General features: G+C 39.3%; 1 protein-coding gene and 1 long non-coding RNA gene across 2 annotated transcripts; both read left to right on the top strand.

The window, feature by feature from the left end:
- Positions 1 to 4,024: 4,024 nt before the first annotated feature.
- LOC146448730 (uncharacterized) lies at positions 4,025 to 5,302 on the top strand. The gene is made up of 3 exons (XR_014860918.1): positions 4,025 to 4,455; positions 4,636 to 4,708; positions 4,946 to 5,302. It is a non-coding gene; the product is annotated as an uncharacterized LOC146448730 (long non-coding RNA).
- Positions 5,303 to 5,423: 121 nt separating this feature from the next.
- Positions 5,424 to 9,264, top strand: LOC146448731 (uncharacterized). Its single transcript, XM_085102385.1, has one exon. It carries the CDS (start codon positions 5,667 to 5,669, stop codon positions 7,695 to 7,697), a length of 2,031 nt encoding a protein of 676 aa, XP_084958511.1. The 5' UTR covers positions 5,424 to 5,666; the 3' UTR covers positions 7,698 to 9,264.
- The last annotated feature ends 6,055 nt before the right edge of the window (positions 9,265 to 15,319 follow it).

A 15,319-nucleotide genomic window follows, 5' to 3' on the forward strand; every position in this document is an offset into this window, starting at 1 on the left:
CAGGTCATGAGAATTAAGATTTTTATCAGCCAAGGTGGATTTTTTTTCTGATCTTTTAAACAACCAACACTCCCTAACCACAGTGTGGGGGCAATTAAGAGAGGAGAATTGGTTCTTTGATTCAATTTATCAGTGGACATATATGTATTCGAGACTTCAAATGGCCATGAGGTTCCATTGGTGGGAACAATTAATTTAGAACTTATTAATAATTATAATAATAATCAACCCTAACACTCATGAATGCAGTTCATTAAGAACTTTCAAACTATTTAAACTGACTACTGAACTCAACTAACCTTCCAGTCCAGTTGATCATGCAAGCAGTGGGTCCATCTCACCCAGAAGGCACGTAGCCCTGGTGGCCTGCTTCTCGCGGCATGAATGCACCCCAGTCAGTCAGTGCTGAGTTGACGGCTTGACAGAAATAAATCCTTGTCAGAGGCTGACATCTGTCAGGCTGCAGACAGTCACAAGCAAAGCAAAACATCAAATCTGATTCTCATTAATGACTTTTTATAAGTGTGACACTGAGACTTTGGAGCAATACAAATTGAAGATGGCTTTGCAAATAACAGAAAAATAAATTTTAAAAAAAAAAAGAAAAGAAAACACACCCAAATTAATGATGGTGACGACGACGTGATGGCAATATGAGACTGGGTCGAACATTTCGACCCAGTTCAAGACTGCAATCAATGTCTGCTTTTCTCAAAATAGATCAATCTTCTGTTGTCAGCTGCATGATACACTTAAGCTGAACAACTCTAAAATATATCCCCAGTGCAGAATTTTTTGATTTGCTTTAGATCGGTTTCAATCAAACTCCCAGCCTAGCTTAAAACATTCAACTTGCCAGCTGGGATTAAATTTAACCCTCTGGTTGTCAAAATGCCTGAATCTGCAGTGAGTTTACTGCAATCAGTCACGATTCAGCCTCATTAGGGCCTAAGAGTGTTGAACATCCAATTTCTCCTTGTAATTTCAAAGACTATTCAACCCCCCAGGTCATGAGAATTAAGATTTTTATCAGCCAAGGTGGATTTTTTTTCTGATCTTTTAAACAACCAACACTCCCTAACCACAGTGTGGGGGCAATTAAGAGAGGAGAATTGGTTCTTTGATTCAATTTATCAGTGGACATATATGTATTCGAGACTTCAAATGGCCATGAGGTTCCATTGGTGGGAACAATTAATTTAGAACTTATTAATAATTATAATAATAATCAACCCTAACACTCATGAATGCAGTTCATTAAGAACTTTCAAACTATTTAAACTGACTACTGAACTCAACTAACCTTCCAGTCCAGTTGATCATGCAAGCAGTGGGTCCATCTCACCCAGAAGGCACGTAGCCCTGGTGGCCTGCTTCTCGCGGCATGAATGCACCCCAGTCAGTCAGTGCTGAGTTGACGGCTTGACAGAAATAAATCCTTGTCAGAGGCTGACATCTGTCAGGCTGCAGACAGTCACAAGCAAAGCAAAACATCAAATCTGATTCTCATTAATGACTTTTTATAAGTGTGACACTGAGACTTTGGAGCAATACAAATTGAAGATTTTAAAGAGCCTGAGGAAGAACATTTATTTGAAATAAGCTAGTAAGTAAATTGATAAGCCATCAGGCCATCACTAAATAAATCACTAAATAAATTAATCTTGCACTCACTCATGAATGCAGTTCATTAAGAACTTTCAAACTATTTAAACTGACTACTGAACTCAATTCACCTTCCAGTCCAGTTGATCATGGAAGCAGTACGTCTCACCCAGAAGGCACGTACCCCTCGTGCGCCGAGTCGAGCGACATCAAATGCACCCCAGTCAGTCCTCGGAGTTCACGGCTTGACTTAAATCCTTGTCAGAGCCTTATCTGAGGCTGCAGACAGTGACAAGCAAAGCTAAAAATCAAATCTGATTGCACTGACACCTCATATGGTCCTGGGCACTCAGGCAAACTTTAAGTGTGAGACTACTAACAGTTTTGATCAATACAAATTGAAGATTTTAAAGAGCCTGAGCAAAAACATTCATTTGAAATAAGCTAGTAAGTAAATTGTTAAGTCATCAGGCCATCACTATAACGACAGCACCTTCTAATAATTGTCATACTAAGTAACCGATGGATGAGATTGAGGAAAACGATTTGCAAATAACAGGAGCGATTCCGTGCAAAACTTTGACTTTACCAAAATATAATTTAAGAACGAATTCAATCTAAACTTCTCTCGAGTGTGCGATATTCTCTTGACAAAGAAATAAACAAACAAACAAACAATGCGAAAGAAATAGATTTCATACCTTTTTATGTAGTCTATCTTGCTTTAGCGATACAATATGAAAACATGGCTTCCGAAAGCACGAGGCTTGTGCACAAACGCCGTGATGCTCTTCCAAGCTGCACGAAAGCGAGATTTATGGGGATTTTTGGAGAAATCCTCATAAATTAAAACTCGCTTTAGTGTGACTGTGGTGTCCTTTAAATAATTAAAGAGCAAGCTCCATGACTCGGCCTGGCCTGGGCACCAGACGCGTGCATTGATAGGGGCTCGTTTGGCGTGCAAACGAACCCCTGCCATGCTGCGAAAAATTGGGGGGGGGGAATTTTGAGGAGGGATTGCAGTAGTTTCCAGATGGCTTAAAGGCCGCGCTAGGCTACCGAGGCTTGTACCCAACTTTTAAGCTCTTAAATATCAACTGTTAAAGATATGGGCGTGCATATATTAAACCGGTGCTTTCGCTACCGAGAAATGTGATTTCCTGTGTTTTCCCTTGCAGTTTATGTACTGAACGTGGTTTGGGTTTTTTTTTTTTTTTTGGGGGGGGGGGGGGTGACAATATATTTTACCAGATGTCAGCTGTATCTGCGTATATGAAAGCTACGCTCCTGGGCTGTCAAAAAAATATATTTTGTATTAAGTACATTTAAAACAGTAAACTCTATGCGAAAATACAAAACAAAACAAAACAAAAAAAAAAGGTGCGTGAAGAGTTATTTCGGAAAGTATAAATTTGACTACTTTTCGTTAATCAGGGAGACAACTGAGATATTTCCTGTTTGTTGATCGTCTGCAGGGATGTGACAGCTTTTTTGTCGGTAAAGTGAAATGGCCGATCTATTAAAACGGTTTTTTTTTAACAATAGAAATGACAATAAACTTCGGTCAAGTTCAAGGTGCTTTGCAATGTGGGTGCAAAAACATTGTTCAGGTTTGACTGTGTTTTAGAACTTTGATAAGCTTTTGTCTCTTAATAAAATGACATCGCTCTATGGACCTGAGGTCTGTTGTTTGTATGAGCCGGGATAAAAAAGGGTACAGTTCATTTTCGGAATAATTAGATTAGCACCAACCGGTAACTGGAACCAGGCACACGGACACGCTGTGTGAGGTCTTGTTGCATGAAAACAGCAAAACCTTCCTGGCAATTTTCAGTCGCCCACAAGTTAAAATCATGGAGATGCGCAAGTTCCATTAGGTATGAATAACCTCTATTGCTGTTTTCTTGTTTCTGCAGAAACTCAGTGTATTTAATGTCCTAAGCAGGTTGTTTTCTGCACGTACCTCTGTGTTATGTTAACAGCGGGAAGCAAAGTCCTGTTCTTTGCGTTGTCCAATCAGAACCGTTTGTTTTCTACTGAACATTACGTCTTAGCTCGTGATTACATGAGCAAAGTTCACATTGCGCGGGCACTTTGCTACTGGAAGCATGGTAAGTGAATTTTTTCTCGACCCGTAAACCGTAACATGTATAACTTCTCGGTATATTCTTAACTCGCTTTTAACTTATCCCGACTGTAGGCGCAGGTGAGATCGCCAAAGGTACCTTTTCACTCACTTGCTCTTTAATAGAGCTCCGAGAAGTTTCATTTCAACCTTGACCGTGTACGCCCCTTCTTGGCCTCGGAATCTAAAACAAGTGCTCGTTTATCTCAAGAGCTCTTATACATACATGCAATTCATGCACTAACATTGGTTTCTGTGTAGAAGTAGGAACCTTTTAACAAGACCGAGCCATTATCACACAATTCAGTCCCTGCAATTTTGTTTTTCGGCCATTCAAAGTAACATCGCCCCTTGACGTTTAAAGCAAACACGAATCTGTGCCCAGTTATCTGTTAGGTTCTAAGGAAAAGGAGATGAACTTCCCTTTAATCGAAGTGGCCAGTGCAAATGAACTAATTGTCGGGTTTTTTTGTTTTCCTTACGCTATAGACCCTGACTTTTTTCACCGTGCCTAAGCTCGTTTTTGGAACGCGGAATTGTTGACACAACGAATTGGTAAGTCAAATCTCTGAATCTGTCTTTGTTTAACCGTTTGACATGGCAATTTACCCAGCATAAATGCACTAATTGGTTTTAATTTCACCTTTCCGATAGAGTATTTTGGACAGGCCTGGGTTTTCGCTTCAATTTGATATGGACAGTCTCTCTCCACTAAAGGCATTTTGGTGAGTCAAATCTTCGAATTAAAATTAAGGGTTGAATACTAAACCGGGTAGGGTAGATAAACCCCTATTGGGCAAACTAAATTTTAGAGTTACGGCCTATAATTGATTTAACATGTGAAAAGTACCCATGCCAGCACAAATGCACTAATTGTTTGTGTTTTTTTAAAACCTTTCCAATAGAGAACTTTCGACAGACCTGGTTTCCGTTTGATATGAACAACTTGACAGCGCCTCTCCACTGAAAGGAATTTTGGTGAGTCAAATCTTAAAAATTTTCCATATTGAAACGCATAAAGTCAGGGGGCTGTACCTCGCTGAACCGCGCTCGAGGGTTCAGTCTTTTAAGCAAACTAAATGTCCGGGGTTGATTTTTCATAAACCTTAAGTTCAAAATTTAGGGTTGAATACCAAGCCGGGAAGGGGTTCAGCTATTGGGCAACCCCGCAAGCGGGGTTCACCACTAATTGTTTGTGTGTTTTTTTTTAAATAGAGTACTTTTGACAGACCTGGTTTCCGTTTGAATTTGATAATGAACAACTTGACAGCGCCTCTCCACTGAAAGGAATTTTGGTGAGTCAAATCATAAAAATTTTCCATATTGAAACGCATAAAGTCAGGGGGTGTGCCTCGCTGAACCGCGCTCTAGGGTTCAGTCTTTTAAGCAAACTAAATGTCTGGGGTTGATTTTTCATAAACCTTAAGTTAAAAATTTAGGGTTGAACACCAAGCCGGGAAGGGGTTCAGTTATTGGGCAACCCCGCTAGCGGGGTTCAGCCTATTAAGCAAATTAAATTACTAGGATTTGCGGTCAAGGTTCAAGGATTTATGTATAGAATTTAGTGTAAGGTTTAGGGTTAGGGTTAGGGTTAGGGTTAGGGTTAGGGTTAGGGTTAGGGTTAGGGTTAGGGTTAGGGTTAGGGAGAGGACCCGTCCGGCCGAATTCATTTCTTTTTTAAAGGAATCTAAGGAAGGATCCTTCTTTGGGTGTGTTAGTCTGCGTGTATTCTTAAGTTGCTTTCTTTCTTTTTTCTCTTTTGCAGCAAGATTGATTGGTTCATGTAATAATTTTCAAGTATATAAAGACTGGTAAGGAGGCCTTTCTCAGATTGTCAACGAAACAGATTGCCGGCTACGTGGACAGGAGTCAATATAATTTTTTTTTGCATGTTATAGTTTAGCTTGCTATTTTGGGTGGAACTTTGATTGGCGAAATGGCTGTTCAGTTTGGCAATCTCAATGCAATAAGACGAGGAAAAGAATTGTTTTACTGTTTTTCCGAGGTCAAAAGCAAACTGTTTTTTAGTGTAGCGGAAGATCATTTATGTAATACACTGAATTTTCTGCAAATACAGACTTTAGTCTGTACAGAAGACGAGAACCGTTTTTTCTCCAGTCACCTTCCACCTCAAAATGGCCCTTTTAGATTAATAAGTGAACACAATTTATTACGTCTTCAAAGTAGCTATAGATTTCTATCGCATTTTTTGCAAACCTTTGAACCCCAAGTTCCTACTGTAACGGGCGACGTTTCAACAGGTTTTTCTCCGATAAAATCTCAAATACCTTGGAATTTTCAAAGTGAATTTGATCATACGCAAAATAACTGTTTAGACGACCAACCAGGGCCTTCCTCCAAAAATGACGATCTTGAAAGCGATGGCAGACACCTTGTGAATGTGGGTAGTAAACTGATTGGTTCTTCCGTAGAACCCGTCAGTGATGATGTAGTAACACAAGAAGCCTCTGACTCCTCTTGCAATGAAAGCAAAAAAGTTGCTTCCCTAAGTAGCGAGGAAATGTCACCCGAGCTCCTTTCAGACATCAAAGAAATACGAAGGTTTTATTCTTGCGAACTCAATTGTGACCGTGAAGGCAGTGCGTTGCAAAATGTGACTATTGACAAAATGATTGAAAGACTTTCTCGATTCATGTGGTATTTAAAAAACGTGAAAAAAGTCGATCCAAAATTTTCTTACTGTGCCGATGCGCAGATAATACAACAATTCTCAAATTACATGATGGATTCGCGTTCTGTAAAGGCAATAACTTGCAGTCGTTATATTTCCGCCTTCCTTAACGTGTTGAAAGTGCCATCAGTATCTAGTCAGATCAAAGATTGGACTGATTCAGTAGACAAAGTGAGGGCCATACAGAGACAGCTAGAACGCCTAGCACGGCGAGATAAAGTAGACGATTTGGCAAAAAAGCCTGCACTGGAAAAAGTGGTTTATAGCGAACTTTTAGAACTTTGCCGTGAATTAAAATGGGAAGTAAGCGAGAAAACTGGGTTGGACCAGGCAAGAAGTTGCATGAACTTATGTCTCCTACTGCTTTACTGTTCAGCTAACCCCGGGCGAGTTAAAGAATACATATCTTTGCGCATTTATGGCGGCCAAAACAGCGATGAGTGTAAGAATCAAAATTTTCTTTGCTTTAATCAAGACGGAACCACCATCTTGTATGAGGATGCTTACAAAACAAGACTCACTTATGGACCGAACAGAACAGATCTAACACCATTGACTTTTCTCACTAATTATTTGAAGATTTACTCCACTAAAATGAGAAACTTGCTTTTGGGGGGTAAAGAACATGATTTTTTGTTCGTCAATTCAAGAGGCGACCCCTTCACTCATGCTTCGTATACAAATTACGTGTCTTCGCTTTTCGAAAAATATTTTTCAATGAAGTTAACCACGGTCGATTTAAGAAAAGCAGTCGTAAATCATTTTTTGACTTTGCCCGGAAGTAACGATCCTGCGCTGAGAGAATCGTTTGCAACTTTAATGAAGCATTCCGTAAGGACGCAAAAGCGATTTTACGACGAACGTCCCTTGGCTCAGAAGAAAAGTAAGGCGCTAGATATGTTAAGCTCGACGGTTTCTCGAAGCCTTGACGAAGACGGTGTACTTATCTTGAGCGATGAAGACGAGGAAGGAAACATAGAATATCTTCCCATACCTGGCGATTTTGTTGCTTTAGTAGCGTCGAATTCTACTGAAAAATGTCCTGAAGTGTTCATTGGCAAAGTTTTAAGGTTATCGGAAGACCACAAAACAGCCTATCTAGCTGAGTATTCGGAGACTGAACCAGCAAAATTTAAACTCAATGCCGGTAAGAGTTTTAAAGAAGCTGTAAATGCATTGATTTATCCTATCGACCTCGTATACTTGCACTCTAACGGAATCTACGAGCTAAGAACACCGAAAATTGACATACATCGCCAAGTTCATAAGCAGTAAATGTTTTACAATGACTGAATAAGTTGAATAGTTTCTTGTGAGCGAAGTGTAAAGTACCTTTTTTGAATGTGGCAGGTAATCTATACCAAACAAGTTCATGGCTGAGATGACATATTGCGGCGAAGACCAAATGCTGTCACAAGTACTTAAAGAAATTGACCTCATCCCACAACTGTTCTTCGCGTTCATCGTCAGCAATGACAGAACAGTAATTTCCTTGAGTTCCGAAAGCTATTCTCGTTCAATTTCAACGAATTACTTGTCCTTCGCTAGTGATTTTTTCTCCGCGTTTCTTCGCAATAGCACTACATTTCGCATATGTAGCGTTTGCTTAAAACCGCACGGCCAAAATCAACTTTGTCTACCGAACAACTTCGATAAAGATTCTTTAGATTTACTTTTCAATATTTTGCAGTGGAATGTATGTGGCCCCCTATCTTTTTCTGAAAGTGACCTCGTATCTCTCGTACGGTTATGCGGTTTTTTACTTATAAGAACTGACATACTACACGCGTTTCTAGTTCAGTTGTTACCAGTCCGCGAAGTGAAGTTCTCAGAAAGTGGGCCAATATTTGTATATGAACTCTACAGAAACGGCTTTATGAAAATAGCCAAATTTTATTCGCAAGGTGTTTACCATCCAGACTTTTATAGCGTTTTACAAACCTGCACCAGTTATCGACAAGTCAAACGCAAGCTCCACAGCTTTCAACGCTTCGACAAGTTTGCGCGAAGGGACAAATTTCCGTCGGGAAGGTTCAGATTTTCGATTTGGGATGATAGCGACATTTAATATCCGTTCAAGCTGATATAAAGTGCTACTCAGCTAATATAAAGTTCAGCAAGGCAAAGTAAATAGCTTTATTGTGTCTTTTCGGGCGAGGGAAAGTTTTCCGAGTATTCTGTTTTGGCCTAAACCTTTTTGTAGGAAGTTTGTTTGGAAAACTTTTCGCCGCTCTTACATTTTCTCCTATTAGCAAGATGAAGTTTTTCGATTGTTACCGAGATGTTTTGGTATCCGTCCTGTAGCGTTGGAAACTTCAGCTTGAAAATAATGTATGTATGGCTAAATGAAAAGCGCCTGTGTAATTTCCTCTTCTTTTACTGCCGGATTATCATGGCCCGCCTCGATTAGCACTGCTATCTGCGGAGCCAGGGGATTAAGGATTTATTGACAAATAATAAAATATCGTTGTTGTTGCGCGATATATCTGCCTTTGACACTTATTTGTGTTGGTTTGTTCAGTGTTGCAAACAAAGCGTGATAGGTTTTCCGTTGTTCGTTTGGTCTACAAAGATTTTCTAGGTGTTCTGTTAATTTGTTGTAGACAGATTGTTTGAAAAATATTTAGCCACCTTAGTATAATCTTTCCTACTAGCAAGGTGAATTTTCCAATTGTTACAGGGATGTTTGTTACCCGTCCTGTGCGGTCGGAAACTTCAGCTTACTTTTAAGCATAGTATGATTTGATTTGTTGGAATGGGAAATGTTAACGTTCAACAGACGTGTTGCATAATTTGAAAGGTATAAGCATGTGAACAACTCAAGTTTCATTAAACGTTACTGTTTTGGTATATTTGATTGTTTTTTTTAATTTGATTGACCAATCCCCCCTTGGGGCTTTTCAGGGTCAATGTAGCCGCCTCTCACCCTACCCACCCAGACCAATGACGGCTTTAATCAGATAGACCATGACACCGAAATCCACGCCCTACTCTTTACGAACAGTGCCAAGGGTTCTTTAACTTCCCACAGATTATTATTAGGAACAAGTGTTGTGAGACGGGACGTACGGTTTACCGTCCTTATCCGAGAAGACTAGAAAGTCTAACAATTTGCAGATGTCATTACAAAGGCAACACTTTCCCCTCAGTCATTTAAGGACCCTGAGTGTTGGTCCAGCCGGGGTTTGAACCCAAGGCATACGTTCTGCGCATCGCGAGATACTCAGGTTTCCTATGGGTGGTGCCTACTAATGCAGGAATATTTTTGCGCGGTTTAAAAGTATACGGATAAAGCAGAACTTACCAAATGCTTTTGGTATCTCAAAATATAAAAAAAAAAGGGGGGGGGGGGGGTTAATCATGCATTTCTCAGAGATAATGAAGCTTCAATTTAGAAAAGAATCCCATACATAGGTTATTTTGGTTTAAGCCTATCTCCACCCAGTAGGCGACAGCTATCGAGCAAACACGAAAAAGAGAGAAGTGAGTGAGAGAAGCACAAGTTTGTGTATTGTAGAACAAACAGCGGCTTAACGTTTTTCCGTTAGCCGTAAACGCGAAGCTGAATCTCTCTATTAATGCTCAAATATCTCTGAAAAATGCGTGGTTACCCACAATTTTCTTTTTGGATCCCAATAGCCCTTGATAAGATCTGCTTTTCCCGCGAAGTCATAAACTGCACAAAAATACTTCGGTATTAGTAGGCATCGTCCTTAAACTATATTATTTACCATTGTCTTTAATATCCTTTTAATAAAACCTTGACAACCTCTCCCTCTATCTTTTGTCGTGTTAGGTGGGTGAGTGGGTGGATGGCGGGGGGGGGGGGGGGAGGGAGGGGCTGTTTGTGCCAAGTTTTTTCTCAACCAGCTTAATCGAATTGTGTTTTAAAAAATCGGCCATCGGTAAGAGAGTTTATTTGTTTTAAAAATGCTGATTAAATGTCTCACTACCAAAAAGCATGATGTCATTTAAAAATAAAGAAGTTCATCGCAGGGCACCCAACGAGGGTTTGCTCCTAAATACATTGAAAACACTTTTTATCCAGAGTACTTTTAGATAACTAGAATTGCATTCTCAGCATCTGTTCCGGAATTCTAGGGGAACTTACGTCTTTTCGAAATTAAGAGAGATTCAGTACTCTTTTCCCGAAAATTTTAGAACACTTTCCTAACATTTTTAGCCGTCTTCAAGTAATAGAAAATTGGAGACATATATTTTGAACAGATATTTTGCAGAAGACAGTGGTTGGGTGCCCCTGTAGACTGTGAAAAGAAAGCTCGAAGATTTTCAAGCTTGTAATAAGGATTTAGAACCCTTGACATACTGAGATACTCCGAGTATCTGTGAAATTATGTATTGTTTACTCGAAAGACTAGCTGTTTCCTTTACAAATTAACAATTGAAATAGCTTAGAAAAAAAAAAAATGAAAAGGAACCAGGCAGTATTTACTTTATTCAAGTGACATTGCTGATAACAGAAAAAAATAGTTTCTGTGTGTCTGGCAAGAACGTAACAATTCATTTTTTTCACTCAGTCTGTGCAATAGCTAACTGGTCTCTTTATGTACAATATTTTCCAGGAATAATTTAAAAATTAGGTTGAATAAGGAAGTTATTTCAAGAGAAACAAGAAGAAGCAATTTTATATAACTACCTGCAGTTATAATTAAATTAATTATATTAATATTATATTAATATTTATTAAATTATAGCCATATAATAGATAAAAGACAAGATAGTGAGCTATTATCTTGTTTTTTTTATTAGTTTTAATGTAGGGCTCCTATTCATAACAGAGTATTCTAAAGGGATTACCCTAGTTAAATAAAGGTTTACTACTTGCAGGTGAAAATTCAAAATCTTTATTATTTCATGCTCTGAACAGAGCTTTTCAACATAAAATATCAATGCAGACGCAAAAGGAGACCATATATACATGTATAGTTCAGTAGACCTACTCATCATATCTCAAGACTTACATGTGAAGCCATAAGCTGTATATTTCATTCTATCTGTCATTCACTACAAGTGCTACAAGCAGACGAAGAATCGACTAGAGCATACATCATTGAGGAACTTGGACTTCATCACGTGTAAAAAGCAGACATCTAACTGATATTCTCGGTGATCTTTTTACCCTCAACCATAAGCTGTGAATCATATAAAAAAATAATTGAACAATACAGTCAACTCCCGATAACTCGAATCTTCAAGGGAAATTGAAAAAGGTTCGAGTTATCGAGGGTAAAGTTAGCGATGGTTCGAGTTATCGGGAGTCGAGGTTTCTATTATGTCACCACGAAATAAAAGGATTATCTGAAGTAGCGAATTCGCGTTCGATTGATCTGGTTGGGGAATAGTTATAACTGGAATAAACGCTAGAAATCGTTTGCCTTGACAATCAGTGCTTCACAGTATCTAGAGTTTGACTTGAAGCAACATCCTAAGAATCATGGATAACTTAACTGAATCCACGAGGAATAAGATCGATCGAATGCAAGCTAAAAGTCAGCAAGATTTTACTAGAAACTTGAATTTAAAGGTCCATATTCCCGCTGTGCTTTGTCTACATCATATCATTGTTTTTAATAGTTAAACTATGTTGAAACTAGTTAAGATCTTACCTTACACTGAACTACGCTGCTGTACAAGATGGCGAATGAACCAGCCGCTGTACAATGACGTCATTATTATTATGGATCAATGAAAACTCTGACTGTACGATGTACAGTCAGTGTACTATTAAATCATTGAGTAGTTACACAGGTTTCCCAGCTTTTGCGTACAGGCTTTCAAATCATTTCACCAAATTTGGCACGAGTGTTTGGTTTCCAGGGAAACACATTGGAAAGCCAAGGACTGAGAACTAGCCAGAATTTTAAAGCATTGAGAAACATATATATCATCTCTATCACATATCACAATCTTGTTGAGTAATTTAAGCAGATTTGATCTATTATATATCCTCCGTATACAGTATCTTGTTTGTTCAGCGTTTTCTAATTTTTATTCAACATAGTTGAAGTACTCTATTTATCCAGAGCCGGCGAGTTCCGTTTTGATCATCTACAGTTTCCAGCATGGCGTTCACTCACATCAACGCACTAACACACTGTGACTTCAGAGTAGCGGTAAGTGGGTTTGTAGAACATTTATTAAGTGAACAATTCAACTACAAGAGCTTTTTTACATCCAACTTTATTCATTGTAGAGGCTAATTTTCGACTTAACGCATTCATTGAAAGGCAAAATTTAAACGCTACTTTATTTTCTTAGAAGTTTTCTTAGTGCCCCATTCACACCAAGGTTTAAACACGTTTAAAAGCTGTTTAGTTAAACAGTTAAAATTGTTTCGTTCATAAAAGCTGGTTTCGGCGATTTTTGTGGACTACAGATTTAGTACAAATGAAAGCAAGTTAAAGTTTACTTGCATCCTACGTCAAAGCGCACGGTTCAGCTTTCTCTCACCAATTTTCATTTTGTTAAACCTGGTGTAATTAAACATGCTTTGTTGGTGTGCATAGGGCTTAAGATAGTCCTTGTTCTCGTAACTTACTTATGCTAGAACAATTATTTTCCTAAATAACTTTAACGGCTTGTTTTTCTACGCACAAAAATAGAAGACTTTTCGACTGCGCTGCGAAAAGGCGACGATTGTATTTATCGCAAAAAAAAGGTGTGAAACTTGCACTCCGCCGCGTATTTAACCTACGATCAGGCGGGTTTTTTTTGTCTGGAAAAGGGGATGAAAAAAACTTTTCCCCTCCTCTCCCAAACAAAAAGGCAAGAAGGACCACCTGATCGCAGGGTACAGCGTAGTCTAGTCTCAAAGTTTTCAATCTACGATTCAGCTTCGCGTTTACGGCTCACGCCAAACAGGAAACGTCAAGCCGCTGCTTGTTCTAAAATGCATAAACTTGTGTTTCTCTAACTCACCTCTCTCTTTTTCGTGTTTGCTCGATAGCTGTTGCCGACTGGGTGAAGATAAGCTTAAACCAAAAAAGCTTCATTTTTTTTTTCATCAAAGAGAAAACTTCAGCCGGCCTGGCGTTTGCCGTTTGCTGTAAAGGCGATGCTAAATCTCTCTAGTATTCGCTGACGGCCAACTTAGTTGAATTGGCCATCGCGTAAATATTATCGTGTAAAATAATTAATGGAGGTATTTGCAAAACTTCACAGGGTGCCAACGTTTATTTCTGTTTTCCTTGTTATTCAGTAAGGCCTTCGATAAGTGTTCGTCCGAATTTACCTTTCCATTTTTTTTTTCTCACGCAGATTTATCCAGATGGGCAGTCACTTTCTGAATCGTGCGAACTAAGTATTTTGCAATCAATGCTAGATCCGGAAGAAGCTTCCAAAAATCAACTTAACTTAAATACGTATAAGAACGAGCTTTCGAAATCTTTTCTTGGAGAGGGGGATCGGTTGACGGTGATTGCGTTTGACAAATCAAACGGTACTCCCTGTGCTATTGCGATGTTCAAGAAAAACACTTATGACCCTTCTCTTATGGAACCTCTACCCTTATTACAAATTCACAGCGGCATATTGCAGACAACCCGTAAAACTATTTGGGAATTAAGTTATTGTATTAGAAGCGTCGACAAAAAAGGAAAATGTCTAGGAGACATCTGCATCGCAACAGGTTTAGAAGCGCTGCATAATCTAAATTTAAACGCGCGACGCCAATATACCGTGAACGTATGGCTTCAATTGGCAGGCTGTTTTAAGAATAAATCGGCTCTAGGTCTTTATTTGTCGTACGGATTTGAAGTCGTCGCAATGTACCTTGGCTCCGTTTTAATGGTCCTTAAAGATTTAGATAATGTTTCGATCGATCGAGCAGTTCGCCTCGTAACACAGAAAACCGAAGCGACCTATTTACTACCAGTGTTAAAAGAAAGAGCCGATTTTCGCGTAAGTTCACCTGCCCACCAAACTCCAACTGTCCCCGCGGAAGAATCTGACGTCGCAGCCTCGCAAACAAGTACCATTACACAGGCCAGTGGTCCAACGGATGCTGGTGAGGAAATGTCTCAGGTAAAAAGACGCATCATAAATTCATATCAAACACTCGAAAGTGTGTTTCATCAGATATCCAAACACCTCGAAGTCGTTCAAAAAAACTCGGCTGCGCTTCGTTTTCTCAGCTTACTTCTTAGCCTTTGGATATCTGATGAAACACTCATCCTCGTGTTTGATATATTACTTCATCTGAGAACGATGATTATTCTAGAAAGTGACGCAGGCATACTCGGAAAAAAGAAATCCGAGTGCTCCTATCAGGAGTCGAACCTAAGACCTTCCGATTACTAGTTCGGATGCTCTACCACTGAGCTACAGGAGACTCGTGGGAGCTAAGGCCATTAAACTAGGTTCATGGGACAAACATCCTGCATACTGCAAGGATTTGAATGTCGAACGTGTGGGATATGAAAGGAATGTGATGGTATATTTCCAGCCTGGTGAATGAATGAGAATGATGATTATTCTAGAAAGTGACGTAAGCATACTCGGAAAAAAGAAATCCGAGTGCTCCTATCAGGAGCACTTCTTCTATAGCTAATTCGCGTAGCCCGCACTCCACGATTTCCAATAACCATAATATTCAATTCAGGTTCCTTGCGATGGTGTGTTTGTCATTATTCTCCTCAAAACTATGTATAACAAAACAATCATTTCATTCGGTTTTTCTGATATCCTAAATAATGGAATAATTGTTTAATATAGGAAAGTCCTTATCATGGTCATGTGTCTTAAAGTTGTTTCTCTCTGCCACCTTTCCAGGAAATAGAATCTCCACCGGAAGACGATGACGACAACGATGAGGAAGCTACATCTACACAGGACCATGGGAGTGAAGGGGCAGCTACCCGCGCCGCAGACGAAGAAAC

The sequence above is a fragment of the Pavona decussata genome, unplaced genomic scaffold (genome assembly GCF_977016875.1).
Source record: "Pavona decussata unplaced genomic scaffold, jaPavDecu1.1 SCAFFOLD_765, whole genome shotgun sequence".
NCBI classification, from domain to species: Eukaryota; Metazoa; Cnidaria; class Anthozoa; order Scleractinia; family Agariciidae; genus Pavona; species Pavona decussata.

What these genes read in the sequence shown, in the direction of transcription:
- LOC146448731 (XM_085102385.1), top strand. Translation starts at nt 5,667, where the DNA reads ATGGCTGTTCAGTTTGGCAATCTCAATGCAATAAGACGAGGAAAAGAA.